Source organism: Triturus cristatus, chromosome 7 (genome assembly GCF_964204655.1).
Source record: "Triturus cristatus chromosome 7, aTriCri1.1, whole genome shotgun sequence".
In the NCBI taxonomy this organism is placed as follows: domain Eukaryota; kingdom Metazoa; phylum Chordata; class Amphibia; order Caudata; family Salamandridae; genus Triturus; species Triturus cristatus.
In genome coordinates this window covers 533298186-533315331 of record NC_140590.1, presented here as the reverse complement: position 1 = coordinate 533315331, position 17146 = coordinate 533298186, and the positions used below count along the sequence as shown (strand labels likewise).

Sequence of the window (17146 nt, the reverse complement as noted above, 5' to 3'; positions counted from 1 at the left end):
TGCTAGGGCCTGACCAGAACAGAATAACAAAGGGCATTTGTTTATCGATCTTGATCACAATGTTCAGACTAAACCCCAGAAACAGGAAGAGAACGAACACAGCAAACAGTTCTCATGTGAAAGGTACAAACAGAGTCTTGCTAAAATAAAGTTATGTAGTAACGTGCGCAAAAGCAGCATCATGGTTGCACGAGCCTTGCTAACTTAGTGATGTCGACAATGTTCCTATCCATCACGTGACACTCGTTTTAATTAAAACTGCTGCTGACTTTTGGCAGCAGTGGAAGGAGCTGTGGGTGGTGTTACCTGCAGTCGACTCCTGATAAATATTCTAGTCCCTGACAGTCAATTTCTTTACAAATTAAGCACTGGAGGCGGAGAAAGCCAAAGTGCTTGTGTTCTTTTAGAAGCAACCAACACACACACACATATGTTTTATGGATGCATAGTAGAAACAAAAAGGCCAGGGACACTAGTTTTAATCAAAATGAGTCAGGGGAGGAGTCAGCATTGTGCTAGCACTGCCGAGGCCTCACTTATAGTATTGTTCCCATTCCAGGTTTGGAGGCCTCATCTCCAAATGCATGGGGACAGACTGGAACCCATCCACAGATGGACAGCAAAACTAGTGCATAATTCAAAAGACAAATCCTGAGAGGGAGGCTGGAGAACTTAATATATATGCGACAGAGAACACATTTCACAGTAGAGGACAACTGATCAAAATATCAAATTGGAAGAAGGGAGGATTTGGAGCAACATTAAAAAGAAACATTTTCATTGGAAGGAGGGTAGAATGCAGAGTTGAACCTGATGAAGATAAAAAGGGCAAATGAGTTGAAAGCTCCAGAGACGAAAACAAGGGAACACCAGTGCAGGGCACGTAATGGTAAAGCTGTAGAAAAGACCAAGCCAGTGGATAAGAGGGTGGGATGTGCCCGACTGTCCCTTTAATTCAGTCAGATTCTGAGTGCCTACATGGTTCTACTCTGAGAGAAAGGGCACTACATCTCACTGCTCATAGAAGCATTTACCCCTGGTACCATGTCAGATGCCTACGAGAACAAGAGTGGAACATCACATTGGCATCAATATGTACATTCTGGCACCCACCCAAGTGACCCTTTTGGCACTATGAGTGCCGGTCATCATCCAAAGGCACTTATCCTGTGGCCAGTCATTGCTCAGCTCTGCCTCTTGCCTCAGCTTGCTCCTCCATGTCTGGCATGTGTGTGTTTGGGTGTCTATGTTTACACTCTGAAACAAGTGCATACAGCTGTCGGTCCATTTGAATGTTTTATTTGCATCAAGAAATAAAATGTGGTGCCCATCAATCCGTGCCCTTGCAGCGATGAGTCAGACACACGAGCATTTTATAGGTAGATGTACACGTGTATGCGCATGTGAATACATATATAAATATGATCTCCCTCAGTACAATCTCATTTGTTTTTCCGGACAGGTCTGTCTTCAACACCCCAAAGTGTCTGACCACAGGAAGTCTAATAACCGTGCGAGAAAAGGAGGTCAGAACGTGACAGAGAGTCAAAGTGAGGCCTGGTGTCTTCCCGCCAAGAAGCGTCAGAGACTAAGACTTCCGCTTGAGAAAAGATGTCAGTGCTGGGCGCCCTTCCCTTCCTGAAGCCAGCCCACCTGGGCTGCGCTGCCAAATCGCCAAGCCGACTGCGGCGACACACCCCAGCTAGCGAGTTCCGCTTCCTTAAGCCGGAAGATGCCATCAGTGTCTTCGAGATTGAACGAGAAGGTAAGGCCCTGCCCTAGCATACCGTACCTCCTTTTGCATCGTCCTTTCCATTCCTGCTCTGTCATGCCACAATGGTCAGTGCCTATTGTCAGGAGTCTGGGACAATCCTTGCCTCTACCACTTTGTCATCCTCTCATACTCACACCTGGCGGCATATTTATGAAAAATCACGCAGCGCAGCAAGTCACCTTGCTGTGCTGCGTGATAAGGAAAGGGCAGGAATGAGCCATATTTAATATATTACTGTGCATTACTGTTTTTTCCCTGCAGTGGGGCACAATGTACTGCCTAGCGCCAATGCAGACACCCTTACACCATGGTGCAAGGGTTGTGAAAAAGTAGGTCGCACACTGCTCGTCACACCAGCAAGTTGCCCCAAAGGACTGTGGGAAATGTAGTGGCGACGGCAGGTACGCCTATGCCACGATGTGTCAAAAGAACAGTATGTGTTGCGTTAGCCATCCCTGGACACGTGTTTCGAGGTAGTTGCCTCTCGACGAGCAGTGTGCGACCAACCTTTGCACAATTTATTACGGCTCCCTTGAGCCAACGGGCTGACGAGCCTTGGATCTGCACCTGCGCGCCATGAGAGGTACTTGACCTGTTTTAATTACATTTTGGCAGTCCACACGGCACCCCTTTACACTGACCTGCTCCCTGCTGACGAGAGGCAACTACCTCGAAACACGTGTCCAGGGATGGCTAACGCAACACATACTGTTCTTTATACATCGTGGCATAGGCGTACCCGCCGTCGCCACTACATTTACCACAGTCCTTTGGGGCAACTTGCTGGTGTGACGAGCAGTGTGCGACCAACCTTTGCACAATTTATTACGGCTCCCTTGAGCCAACGGGCTGACGAGCCTTGGATCTGCACCTGCGCGCCATGAGAGGTACTTGACCTGTTTTAATTACATTTTGGCAGTCCACACGGCACCCCTTTACACTGACCTGCTCCCTGCTGACGAGAGGCAACTACCTCGAAACACGTGTCCAGGGATGGCTAACGCAACACATACTGTTCTTTATACATCGTGGCATAGGCGTTACCGCCGTCGCCACTACATTTACCACAGTCCTTTGGGGCAACTTGCTGGTGTGACGAGCAGTGTGCGACCAACCTTTGCACAATTTATTACGGCTCCCTTGAGCCAACGGGCTGACGAGCCTTGGATCTGCACCTGCGCGCCATGAGAGGTACTTGACCTGTTTTAATTACATTTTGGCAGTCCACACGGCACCCCTTTACACTGACCTGCTCCCTGCTGACGAGAGGCAACTACCTCGAAACACGTGTCCAGGGATAGCTAACGCAACACATACTGTTCTTTATACATCGTGGCATAGGCGTACCCGCCGTCGCCACTACATTTACCACAGTCCTTTGGGGCAACTTGCTGGTGTGACGAGCAGTGTGCGACCAACCTTTGCACAATTTATTACGGCTCCCTTGAGCCAACGGGCTGACGAGCCTTGGATCTGCACCTGCGCGCCATGAGAGGTACTTGACCTGTTTTAATTACATTTTGGCAGTCCACACGGCACCCCTTTACACTGACCTGCTCCCTGCTGACGAGAGGCAACTACCTCGAAACACGTGTCCAGGGATGGCTAACGCAACACATACTGTTCTTTATACATCGTGGCATAGGCGTACCCGCCGTCGCCACTACATTTACCACAGTCCTTTGGGGCAACTTGCTGGTGTGACGAGCAGTGTGCGACCAACCTTTGCACAATTTATTACGGCTCCCTTGAGCCAATTGGCTGACGAGCCTTGGATCTGCACCTGCGCGCCATGAGAGGTACTTGACCTGTTTTAATTACATTTTGGCAGTCCACACGGCACCCCTTTACACTGACCTGCTCCCTGCTGACGAGAGGCAACTACCTCGAAACACGTGTCCAGGGATGGCTAACGCAACACATACTGTTCTTTATACATCGTGGCATAGGCGTACCCGCCGTCGCCACTATATTTACCACAGTCCTTTGGGGCAACTTGCTGGTGTGACGAGCAGTGTGCGACCAACCTTTGCACAACCATGGTGCAAGGGTGCCTGCGTTGTAAGCAGGATTGTTTATGCGCATGACAGGACACCTTCCAGCAAAAAAACAATCCTATGCAGGAAGAGGAAGTTACAAGGAGAATGAAGATATTTCTCTGTGTTAATCTTCACCTGAGAGGCATAGCATTTGGACACATATCCAAGTCTGCCAGTAATGGTGAATATGGGAATGCACCAAAATTCATGGGTGGATGCGTGGAAAAACCCACACTTCACCCATTAAATGTCTCCCTGGGGCAGAGTAATGCAAAGCAGCCATTTGCGCTGCGTTGTGTTACTCTGGTTTTATCAAGCCACTGTCTTGATAAACCTTAAGAGCAACATCGCTCTTGCACGCTCTTGCGTGGCTCAAGGGCAGCGCCACTCTTTAATAAATATGCCCCCTGTTCTTTCCATTACCAAGTCAAGGAGATCCATCACACTTGTATGTTTGTACTCCCATCCCAAAGGTGACAAGTTTTCTTATACGTAACATTTCCTTGTTTGAGGTGTGCTTAGGTGTGACATTGCCACATCTTGTGTGTGACATTTTGAGTGAGACTTATCACCTCCTCCAAGTAAATGTTCATGGACACATCCTTCATTTGTCTCTCAGTAGAAAATACAGCTCAGGACTATGTGCCCATAAAGGTTGCTCTGAACAACCCCTTACTGACCCTATTGAGACTTCACCGCACAAAGCCCCAAATCCCCCAGCATTCAGAACTGAGAAGCATAAATACATAGCTCTATGTGGCGCTCCTTGTGTTTTTGTAGAGACGGGCTTCCTGTTCTCTGTCCAGCCCGCTATACCCACGCCAGCTAATCAAATGTACTACGTGCATGTAACTCCAGGCAATATAAGCATCTCTAGCAGCGGGCTGTAAACTTATTAATGGACCCACACAAAACATGCATAAATGATTGTTTGCTTTACTGCCCACAATACATACATTAATTTACCAAGGCTGTAATACAAAATTACAATGGCCTAAGGACCGATGTCATGGATAAGAGACCTGCTGTCCTCTAAATCTGCCGTCCCCAATCCTTGAGCAGGGGCATTACAGAGTCTCCTCCACACGGTGCACACCTTCCTCACTCCACCCGGAGCTTTAACTCTGCTTATAGGTGAATCCTCTACTCCTACGCACTCATCTGATCCTATATTCTCATTCTATACCCACCATATGAATGTTTCATTCCCTCACTCAACACTCTCATATATGCCACTAGTTTACCCCTGCATCCTGCCTCTACCCATCACTCTGGCCCTCATTATTCACTCATTTCCTAATCCCTCACGCAGCCTTTCACTCTGTGACAGCTTCACTGTGGCCCTACCATTTTTACCCTCAATGTTCTCCTTCCTCATTATAAAACTTCAACTCACTCTGGCCATACCCATAGTTCTTTCCTTTAATCTCTTAAGCTTGCACTTTACACATAAAGGCTCTGCCAGTACTCATCGCTCTTTATTTCCATTCTCTGTCTCAATCAATCAAGTGTCTTGTAAAGCGCTGCTATGCACCCGTAAGGGTCTCTAGGCGTTGGTGGGGAGCGATACTGCTGATCTGTCGAAGGCGCTATGTTTCAGTCGAAGAACCAGGTCTTGAGGTCCTTCCTGAATTGAGGCAGTGAGTGTCTGTACCCCTTAATTTTACTATCTTATTCCACCTGTCCTTTTCCAAATAGATTCTACATTTGCGTCAACAATTTACTCTGACCTTCGCCCCTGAACTCTGATCCTACCTCATGAAACGCCCCCTGCTTACTCACTCTGCTCCTCTATTAGATGCCGTGCTCGCTCACCATGCTGCACCTGTCACACCTCGGACTCCCCATCACCACTTATACCCTCTGACTCTCAGCTCACAGTCTCTGAGCAGCCATAGAAACAGCAGCTGAGCTTACTGGTGCCACAGGAGTTCTCTGTGCAGCATTAATGGTCCCACCCTAGGGTACTAGGTCACAGGATCCTTAGACTCCTGTGCACCCAATCGGAAGCTCCTTGAGCTTAGGACTGTTGACCTGCTGCATCTGCAACAGGTTCCGGTGCAGAGTGCACCACAGGGCCAGTTCAGAGTCTAGATCACGCAATTTATGTGGCTGTAATGGTAGTCTTTATTGAAGATAAGACTAATGTTATGAGCGACCAACTCCTGGCAGGAGAGACCGTTATCTCGCCAGAGTTCTGGAACCCAGCACGGCAGCTCTAAGATGGAATGAGACTGCCAGACAATAGATGATGCGCATGCTAGGCTACATAAGACATTTATGGAATACATACCACATCCCCTTTCCTTCACATTGAAACTATAATAAAAACAATAGTATGTTATCTAAGTCACAGTAAAATACAACATCAGTTATTAAACGTAATACATATGCTAAAAATTACTTAACAAAATATGGAAACACCCAATATGGAAACACCCTTTCCTTCACATCGAAACTATAATAAAAACAATAGTATGTTACCTAAGTCACAGTAAAATTCAACAGCAGTTATTAAACTTTATACAAATGCTAAAAGTTACTTAGCAAAATATGCAAACATCACAGAACATGCACAAAAACACGAATGGCATATAGTGTGCAAAAATGAAACAAAGAATTAACCACTTCCTATGCATCGGCCGCGCAGGAGCTGTCCGACGTATAAGTACTCATGTGCGTTGGATGGCTTCTGCGTGTCCGACGCCATGGCACTGGAAATCCCTCTGATGAGGGCACCAAAGGGATTTCCTTCCCCCCCCCCAACAGCCTCAGGAGCTGGGGAAGAGTTTCCCCAGCACTTGAGGCTGTTCCCCTGGTTTCCCTGAAACGACTATCAGCGCGTTCGTCATGCTGACGTCATTTCAGAGAAACCAAAACTGAAATGAGCTGATAGGCTCATTTAAGTTTCACTTTCTTACGTGCTATTGGGGCTATCTCAGCCCCCAGGCACATAGAAAGACAGGAGAGGTATAACTGGAAAGGGGAGAATCTCCCCTTTCCAATATACCCTTCCTTAATGGAGGGGTATATTGGCAGGGATCCACCCACTGGACACCAGGGAGGGGGGAGCGGCCCCTTGGGCAAGGGCTTTTGCTCCCCCCAAAATAATTTAGGGAAATTCAGTCTTTCTGCCCACATCCCCCCCAGAAGACAGATAGGGGAAGAACCCTCGATCTGCCACCCGGGGGGGGGGGAGGGGAGGGGGCAGAAAACCCACTAGATGCCAGGGATTATTTTTTATAATGAATTTAGGGGTTGGGGCTTCCTGAGATGAGTCATAATATTACAGTCCTTCTGCTCCCCACCCCTGGGCGGCAGATAGGGGCAATATCCCCTGATCTACCCCCATTGGGGGCAGGAAGCCCACTAGATGCCAGGGATTATTTTTCTTATTTAAATTAAGGGTCGGAGCTGCCAAAGATGGGCATGCCAATGCCCCACCCCTGCAAAATTCCACAGTCTATCTGCCTCCCCTGGGAGGCAGATCTGGGCAATAGCTCCTTATCTGCCCCCCACGGGGGTAGCAGAGAGCCCATTAGGCACCAGGGATATGTTTATGGGCATGCCAGTGAGAAGCCCCATAGGCAAGGGTCACTCCCTTTTTTCAGGCACACATTTTGGCTGTTTTAGTGATATTTTTATTCCAATCTGCACCCAAGCGGGGGCAGAAAACCACTAGAAACCAGGGAGGGTGTGTGTGCATGTAAACTGGAGTTTGGCTGACGGTCTGTGTGTACTGACCTTTGGCTGGCATTTTGCTGACAGTGTGTGTCGACCTCCACCTGACTAATGGTGTGAGTGGACTCACGGTAGATGATGGTGTGTGTAGATCGGCACTTGGCTGTCAGTGTACATGCACTGGTGCTTGGCTGGCTGTTTGCATGGATGGTGCTTGGCTGCAGGGCCGGACTGGCCGTAGTGGGGACCAAACAGTTCCCCAGTGAGCTGGAGGGGTGGGAGCTGGTTTTCTGGCCATGGGTGATGGTTTTGTCACTGGGGACTGGTTTTGCAGGTGGTGTGCGGGGATGGCGCTTGGCTGGCAAAGTGCGTGGATATTGCTTGTCTGACTGTGTGCACTGCTAGCATTTGGATGGTGGTGTACGTGGATGGCGCTTGGCTGACTGTGTGCATGGATGGCACTTGGCTGGTGGTGTGCATGGATGGTGGTGCACGTGTACTGACTCTTGGCTGGCATTGTGGCTTGCATGGATACCCCAGTGTTTTCTTACCCAGAATCCCCCGCAAACCTCAAATTTACTTAAAAAGTCACATTTTCCTCACATTTCTGTGTGGGTAAGTTGTAGGATCACCGCGTAGGCATACATTTCCTACTTCATAGCATTCCCCTTGGTCTCCCGAAAAAAATGATACTTAAGTTGTGTGGGTGGCCAAGTTAGCCTTAGCCTAAAAATGTATAAACAAACAGCCCTTTTAGACCCACTTTGGGCCCTCCTCAATCTCTACACATTTTTGTCCCTTCCATTTCATAGGCACTTGGCCAATTCACACAAGTAAGTAAGCAAGTACTTGAGGTTTTCAGCAGATTCTTGAAAGGAAAATGTTGGGGGATCAACGCAAGCCACACCTCCCTGTAGTACTACAGATCTCTAGTTTTCAGAAATGTCTGGGTTTTTTAGGTTCCTCTAGCTATCTGCAAACCCAGGAACAAAAACACAGGTGCCAAACTATCTATCACAAAACGACCTGGTGTTTCAAGGGGGTCACCTCCACTTTTGGTCCCGGGCTTCGCGGCCATCTAGCGAAATCTACCACACCCAGACATTCCTGAAGACTGGACATCCAGGGGATTCCAGGGTTGTGTTGTTTGCATGGATCTCTCAGCATTTACCTACCCAGAATCCCCTGCAAACCTTAAATTTAGCTAAATAAATATCACATTTTCCTCACTTTTCTGTGTGGGAAAGTTGTGGGATCACCAGGCCACCACAAATTTCCTACCACCCAGTGTTCCCCCAGGACTCCCGATAAAAATGGTACCTCACTTGTGTGGGTAGGCATAGTGGCCGCAACAGGAAATGGCCCGTATCGTACTGTGGAGACTTCAAAATTACCTATCATAAAACGACCTGGTTTTGGAAGGGGCGGTCACCTGGGTATTTGGTCCCGCGCTCGGCGGCCATCTAGGCAAACCTACCTAACCGACACATTTTTCAAAACTAGACAGATGGGGGAGTTCAGGGAGGTATGGCTTGCGTTGACCCCCCAATGCTTTCCTACCCAGAATCCCCAGCAAACCGCAAATTTAGCTGAAAAAATCAAATCTTTCTCACATTTCTGTGTGGGAAAGTTGTGGGATCACTGGGCTGCCACAAATTTCCTACCACCCAGCGTTCCCCCAGGACTCCCGATAAAAATGGTACCTCACTTGTGTGGGTAGGGATAGTGGCCGCAACAGGAATTGCCCAAATCGTACTGTGGAGACTTCAAAATTACCTATCATAAAACGACCTGGTTTTGGAAGGGGCGGTCACCTAGGTATTTGATCCAGCGCTCGGCGGCCATCGAGGGAAAACTTCCCAACCCACACATTTCTTAAAACTAGACAGATGGGGGAGTTCAGGGAGGTATGGCTTGAGTTGACCCCCAACGTTTTCCTACCCAGAATCCCATGCAAACCTCAAATTTAGCTGAAAAAATCTACTTTTTCTCACATTTCTGTGTGGGGAAAGTTGTGGGATCACCATGCTGACACAAATTTGCTGCCACCCAGCATTCCCCCAGGCCTCCCGATAAAAATGGTACCTCGATCGTGTGGGTGGGCCAAGTACCCGTCACAAGCAAGGGCCCAAAACGTATTGTGGAGACATCAAAATTACCTATCCATAAATTACCTGGTTTGGTAAGGGGGCACCTGGTTTCTGGCCCCGGGCTCAATGGCCATCTAGGGAAACCGACAAAACCCACACGTTTCTGAAAACTAGACACCCTGGAGGGTACAAGGAGGTATGGCTTGCATGGATCCTCCAAAAGTTTCCTATCCAGAATCCCCTGCAAACCTCAAATTTAGTGTGGGAAAATTGTGGGATCACCTTGCTGACACAAATTTCCTACCACCATGCGTTCCCCCAGGTCTCCCGATAAAAATGGTACCTCACTTGTGTGGGTGGACCATGTGCCAGCAACAGGCAAGGGCCCAAAACACGTTGTGGAGACGTCAAAATTACCTAATCACAAAATTACCTGGTTTTGCAAGGCAGGTCACCTGGGTTTTCGGCCCTGGGCTCGGCAGTCATCTAAGGAAACCTACTAAACCACACGTTTCTGAAGACTAGACACCCTGGGAAGTCTAGGGGGGTATGGGTTGCGCGGATCCCCCAATGTTTTCCTACCCAGAATCCAATGCAAACCTCAAATTTAGCTGAAAAAATCTAATTTTTCTCACATTTCTGTATGGGAAAGTTCTGGGATCACCATGCTGACACAAATTTCCTGCCACCCAGCGTTGCCCCAGGCATCCCGATAAAAATGGTTCCTCACTTGTGTGGGTGGGCCAAGTACCCGTGACAGGCAAGGGCCCAAAACGTATTGTGGAGACATCAAAATTACCTATCAAAAAATTACCTGGTTTTGCAAGGGGGGCACCTGGGTTTCTGGCCCCGGGATCAGCGGCCATCTAGGGAAACCTACCACACTCACACATTTCTGAAATCTAGACACCCTAGCGAGTCCAGGGAGGTAAGACTTGCATGGATACCCGCCCCACCAGAAATGTGAGGAAAATGTGTTTTTTCTTTTTTTGTACAAAGTTTGAGGTTTGCCAGGGATTATGGGTAACAGAACATGGTGAGAGGCACAAAAATCACCCCATCCGGATTCCCCTGGGTGTCTAGTTTAAAAAAATGTATAGGTTTGATAGGTTTCCTACGGTGCCGGCTGAGCTAGGGTTCAAAATCCGCAGCTAAACAATTTGCAAAAAAGGTCAGTTTTCACTGGAAAAATGTGATGTGTCCACGTTGCATTGTGGGCTGTTTCCTATCACGGGAACTAGGCCTACCCACAAAAGTGAGGTACCATTTTTATCAGGAAACTTTTGGGAATGCACGGTCTGTGGATGTTTGTGCATCCATGCAGATTCCAGAGCTTCCCATCACAGAAATGTGAGGATTTTTTTTTTTTTTTTTAGAAAGTTTGAGGTTTGAAAGGGATTCTGGGTAACAGAACCTGTGTGAAAGCCACACAGGTCACCCCATGCTGGATTCCCCTGGGTGTCTAGTTTTAAAACATTTATAAGTTTGCTAGGTTTCCCTAGGTACCGGCTGAGATAGGGTTCATTATCCACAGTTAGGCACTTTGCCAAAAAAGGATCAGTTTTCACTTTCAAAATGTGGTGTGTCCATGTTGCGTTTAGCCTGTTTTCTGTCACAGGCAGTAAGCCTACCCACACAAGTGAGGTACCATTATTTTTGGGAGACTTTGGGAAATGCGTTGTGGGTGGAATTTTGTGGATCCCCGCAGATTCCAGATCTTTCCATCACAGAAATGTGAGGAAAATGTTTTTTTTTTTTTTTACAAAGTTCAAGGTTTTCAAGGGAATCTGAGTATCAGAACCTGGTGAGAGCCACACAAGTCACCCCATCCTGGATTTTCCTGGGTTTTCTAGTTTTCAAAAATGTATAGGTATGCTAGGTTTCCCTAGTTGTTGGTTGAGTTAGGGTTCAAAATGCACAGCTAGGCAATTTGCAAACAAAGGGACTGTTGCACTGTAAAAATGTGGTGTGTCCACGTTGCGTTTTGGGCCATTTCCGGTCGTGGGCGCTAGGCCTACCCACACAAGTAAGGTACCATTTTTATCAGGAGACTTAGAGAAACACACAATTGTAGAGCAACTGTTATTACCTATTGACTTTATATGCATTTCTGCCTTTCAAATGTAAGCCAATGTGTAAAAAAGAAGTCACTTTGAAAAATGTCCTATAATTCACATGCTAGTATGGGTACACACAATTTCGGAGATGTGCAAATAACTACTGCTTCTAAACTCGATATTTTGTTCCCATTTCGGAAATACATAGGTGTCCTTGATACCTATTTTTCACTTTTTATATTTTACCAAATGAATTGCTATATACCCGGTATATAATGAAAAACCATTGCAAGACGCAGCTCAGTTATTGGCTCTTGATTTCTCAGGTTCTTGATGATCCTACAAGTCCTATACATCCCCACAACCAGAAGGGTCCAGCAGATGTAACGGTATATTGTTTTTAAAAATATGTCATACTTAGCTGACGTTACAGGACAAAGAGTTGGCACAAATAGCTGTTTTTTTCAAAACATTTTCAATATTTTTTACTTTCAACTGTTAGTTTCTATAAAGAAAACCTTGAAGGATCTACACAAATTACCCCTTGCTAAATTCAGAATTGTGTCTACTTTTCAGAAATGTATAACTTTCTGAGATCCATTATTGCTTTCACACCCATTTTCTATGACTAAGTGGAAGGAGGTTGAAAGCAAAACAAAGTAGCAAAAATAGGCAATGTCACAGTAAAATGCCAAAACTGTGTAGAAATGTTTTGCTGACAAAACTCTGCCCGTCCCTGAAAGCTGGGAAGATGGTGATTTCAGCACTACAACCCCTTTGCTGATACCATTTGCAGGAAAAAACAGACACTTTCTTCTGCAGCACTTTCCCCCCATTTTTCCCCCAAACAACAAAATGTAGCTGTATTTTGGCTAGTTTCTGGGTCCCCTCCAGGGTGCCTTTAAAATCCCTATGATGTTGGAAGAAAAGGACGCAAATTTGGCATGGATACCTAATGGGGACAAAAAGTTACAGGGGCCTATTTATGAACTACCCAAATAGCTCAAAAAAGGCTTAGCACAGGGGGGAAAAGGCCTAGCAGTGAAAGGGTTAATGACATACATAATCATCTAACTTGCCAGGTTTTTTTATCTACGCTTTCCCGCCATACTCATACTAATCTGTGCCTCATCAGAAGTACCTTTTCCATCATCCGTTGCCGTACAAGATTGTGCACGTTGAACCATATCCATTCTAATCTGTGTCTCATCAGTAATACCTTTTCCATTACCAGTTGCCATACAAGACTATAGCTTCATTGCTCCTTTTTCCTCGTGTGGTTTTGTTTATTGTTGACAACATTACAGATACTTGACGGAAGGATTATAGAAACTTTCTTCTGGTGGTCCGATTTGCTCAGAAAGAACAGACAAAAGTGACAACCACTGCAGCAACCTGGCTGGGACCCTAGTGCCCAGGAACCCTTGGGGCAGCCAGCATGTCACTGCATAGCGCCATGAGGCACTTAAAACCGCAGCAGGGCTCCTGCAGCGCGGGACGCTCGTTTTGTGTTTCTGCCTGCCACAGCCACTGCAGCAACCGGGCAAGGACACCCATGCCCAGGAACCCTTGGGGCACCCAGCACGTCACTGCATAGTGCCAGGAGGCGCTTAAAACCGCAAGGCTCCCGCAGCGCAGTACGTGCGCGAGCGTGCCTGGGCTGGGCCCAGGCGAAGCCAGGGCCAAGGGTGGGCCCATCTGCGCCCGTCAACGGCAAGACAACGCTGGGCTGGGCCACCCCCCTTGGCTCCACGGAAGGGGTAAGAAAATTTGGTATTATTACAACTCGAGCTTAAATACCTGCGTGGGATAATGGGTAAGAGAAAATTACCACCAACCAATGGGAAGCAAGCAGGTAAAAACGAGCCAATTACCAACTATTTGAAAAACGCCGTGGGGCTAATCGATAATGAGATCGTTCAAGTGGAGGAGCGTTTGGCTGCTACTAAAACAGCACTTAATGCAGCTTTAAAAGAGACCAGGTCAGAACTGACAATCCGTGTGGATTCAGAACCAGAACCTCAAATGGAACCTGTCTCTGAGGTTAGTGAAGATAGCCTAAATAAGGAGGAAAATGTACTGAATGTGGATAAATTAATAGAGGGCCCTTGCATATCAACTCTTCCACTAGAGATTTCTATATTAACAAATAACTCTGACCTAGCTTCACCACCAGCTAAAAAGAGCAAACAAGAAACACAAAAAATTAAAGTACCACCTCCACACCAGCTATTACATCTGAAAACCAAGTTATAGGAAGGAAAAAAAAACAAGGGGAGACCATAGGAATAGTTGACGGCATTCTAACAAATCATATGCAAAGACTTGACACCCTATTTAAAAATCTGCACAGTAAAATATATAACATCGAGAGACGACGGATGCTGGAAATTAAATTGGTACAAAAAGATGTTACCCTTCTAACTGATCTGGTTAAAAACTTACTGCCCCCGAAAATTTCCCACATGGCAATACCTGCTAGAGATTTGGAGGAGAGGTCAAAAGTAGGGTAAACTCACAAGTTGTAACCAGAAAAATCAACTCAACGACGCCATTACAAACAAAGAAATCTTTTCCTGCTGTAAAACCAAGAGATTACAAGCCAAGTAACATAAATTATACAGTATCTGAAGGCACCGATCATGAGAATAAAACCACTGGGAATTGGTGGTTAGTCAAACCTGATCAGGCTAGACTCCATCTACCACCTCAGGCAACCCCCTATGTAATTGTCTTGAAAAATGTTCCAAAACTGGCAGATAAAACCACTGAGACACGGGGGATTTAAAAAAAATTGGGTTGTTCATTGGCTCGCTTCTAATACCAGCTGTAGCACTGATATACTCCATCAGAATATAATCATGCTAAGAAGAGTTAGCTGGTTGGGCAGTACAAAGAAAACATGACAGGGAGACTGTGTAGTCATGAATTTCCGAAGTTCCGATGTTATGGGGCCCCTACTGGAAGAACTCTCAACAAATGTGTTGGGCCTCTTAACCATCGAGACGGCACCATCATTGCTGTCCCACTCGGTTACCTTTATAAACCCAGAAATGAGTTTACACAATATATCAGTAACATACCCCCCTATATAGATCCACTTGTGACACCTCCCACGTCTAATAGGTTCACTCCTTTGAGAGGTTGCAGCGAAACCGATTGACAGGAGAAGGATGTTTTGTGTCCTCTAGACGGTAACCATGACCGTATCCCTATTACTATTGTAAATAATAACTCAAGTGGTCTTTCACTCACATGGGTTTTTAACCATTATGTCATGGAATGTTTCAGGGGTAAAAAATAAAATAAATGATAGAGAATAGCTTAAAACGATACAGGATTGCACTTTAATTTTGCTACAAGAAACATGGCATACAGAATCTTTCTTTATTAATGGCTTTAAAACGATCTCCACACAAGCGATTCCCTCGAAGGCGGGGAGAGCAAAAGAAGGCTTAGAGGCCTTAATTTCAGTAACTTTGCCAGTAATTTTAAGGAAAGTTAATATTAAATCACAGTTCTTGCAGATTTTATGTTTCTGCACTAAAGCGAAACAGAGTTAATTGTAATCAATTTTTATAATAATGTTTTTGATAGCACAAGACATAGGGTAATTATGTCATTGGAAGAAGAGCTAGATGACTTCTTAAAGGGGTTGGGGGAGATTACTAGCTAATTTGGGCCGGTGATTTTAATTGTGAAAAGTGCATAATCCCAACTGGGGAACAATGTGGTCACAGCGGTAAATATGGCGAGCCAAGCCCTCATAAACCTTATGGAGAAGCAATTAATACTGTTATATATAAATATAACCTATAAATTATGGAGTTAGATGAACAGGTAGGAGAAATTATTATTCAAACGTATGAAGGAGCAAGATCCTCGTCAAACATTGATCATGCCCTAGTATCAGTCAATTGCAAGGGACTAGTGGAAACATTTTACATTCAGGCCAGCCCGTTTAGTGACCACCATCCATTATTTTTGACTTTGAAACTAAGTCTGCCCCAACAATAAAAGGTGTGAGTATCCTCTGTTGATATTAAAATGGATAGGTGACGTTACAACGCATACTATTACACCGCATTCCATTGCAACACAAACGTTTACTCCGACTTTCTGTCGGGGGCGCTGGAAGTTGGAATAGATTACTTTTCTTTTCCAACTCCAGTGTGTGCAACAGTAGGAAAGGTGTTGGAGTCAAATCCAACACCTTCTACCCACTGATGCACACCTTTTGCGTTGCAACGACATGCGATGTAAAGGCATGCGTTGTAACAGTTTTGTTGTGAAGGCTGTCTCCCTTTTAAAACACAAGGAGAGAACGGAATTTCAATCAAATGGTCAGGTGTTAACCCTACAATATTTATGGAAAATATAATCTCCAAAAACAAGAATATATAAATATCTGCCTGGATAGATCCTCCTCAAATATAGATATAGTAAGTGAATTTTAAAATATTACAGCTGCAATCTCAAGAGATCTGAAAAAACAATAGCGATCCTAACCCCAGGTGGCTTGATAAGCAGTGCTCAAAATTAAATAAGGAATTAAAGGAAGCACTAAAAGCAAGACCTAGGGATAGAGAAAGGATCTGTACATTACGGAAAAACTATAAACAAACGTTAAAAACAAGAATAATTGAAATACGGGCGAGGGCATGGGAAAAACTGATTCAAGCATCCGAGACACGTGACCCAATTCTGTTTTGGTAAACAATAAATCAACCTTTTTTCAACTATGTATCAGTGGCAAAGATAGAAACGTTAGTAACTCCAGATGATTGGTTGATGCACTTTGAGCACATTTTTTACTTTAATAATGAGACCATCGCGAAAGATGTTAATAGTAATCTCATTCTAGTTGATTTTGTTAAGACAGTACCCATTACCTTAGATGAAATGAAAACTGCTCTAAACAAAAGTGCAAATGGTGAAGCTGCAGGCCCGGACGGGGTACCTATTGATGTTTTTAAATCTAATATAGATTATTGGTCACCAATTTTATTAAGTGTTTTTAACGCTACATTAGGAGGTGTGTTCCCTGCAACCTGGGTTGAGAGCATCAGTGTCCCTATTTTAAAAAAAGGTGATGGAGGGCACGCAAAATGCTACTGACCCATATCCCTTTTCGATTCAACATCCAAATTTATGGGCAGAATCATGTTAGAAAGATTGGAATGCTGGGCAAACGAGAATAACGTCCTAACCAATGCCCAGTATGGATTTAGAAGCGGTATAGGGATGGCAGAGCAATGCGTAAACCTTGAGTTATTAATAGGGAAATATACCCTTGCCAAAGAAGGTCCCCTGCATCTCTATTTCGTCAACCTCACTAGTGCCTTTGATCTAGTTAATCATGCTAAACTATGGCAAACGCTGCAAGGGATGGGTGCACTAATGAAATCATAATCTGTCTTTCACAAATATATTCCTTTTTAACCTCAAGAGTTCGCATTGGCCCAAAAGGCGAATGTTCTTCTGATCTTGAAGTTACCCGTGGGG

The 17146-nt window shown here is 45.5% G+C and overlaps 1 protein-coding gene across 1 annotated transcript in view; it reads left to right on the top strand.

Moving 5' to 3' along the window:
• The first annotated feature begins 1463 nt into the window (after nt 1-1463).
• Nucleotides 1464-17146, top strand: part of LOC146810033 (serotonin N-acetyltransferase-like) — a 40516-nt gene continuing 24833 nt past the window's right edge. The window contains exon 1 of the mRNA XM_085616917.1: nt 1464-1765. Within this exon, the coding sequence (XP_085473043.1) occupies nt 1612-1765 (154 nt within the window). The 5' untranslated portion in view covers nt 1464-1611. The remainder of the gene's footprint in view (nt 1766-17146) is intronic.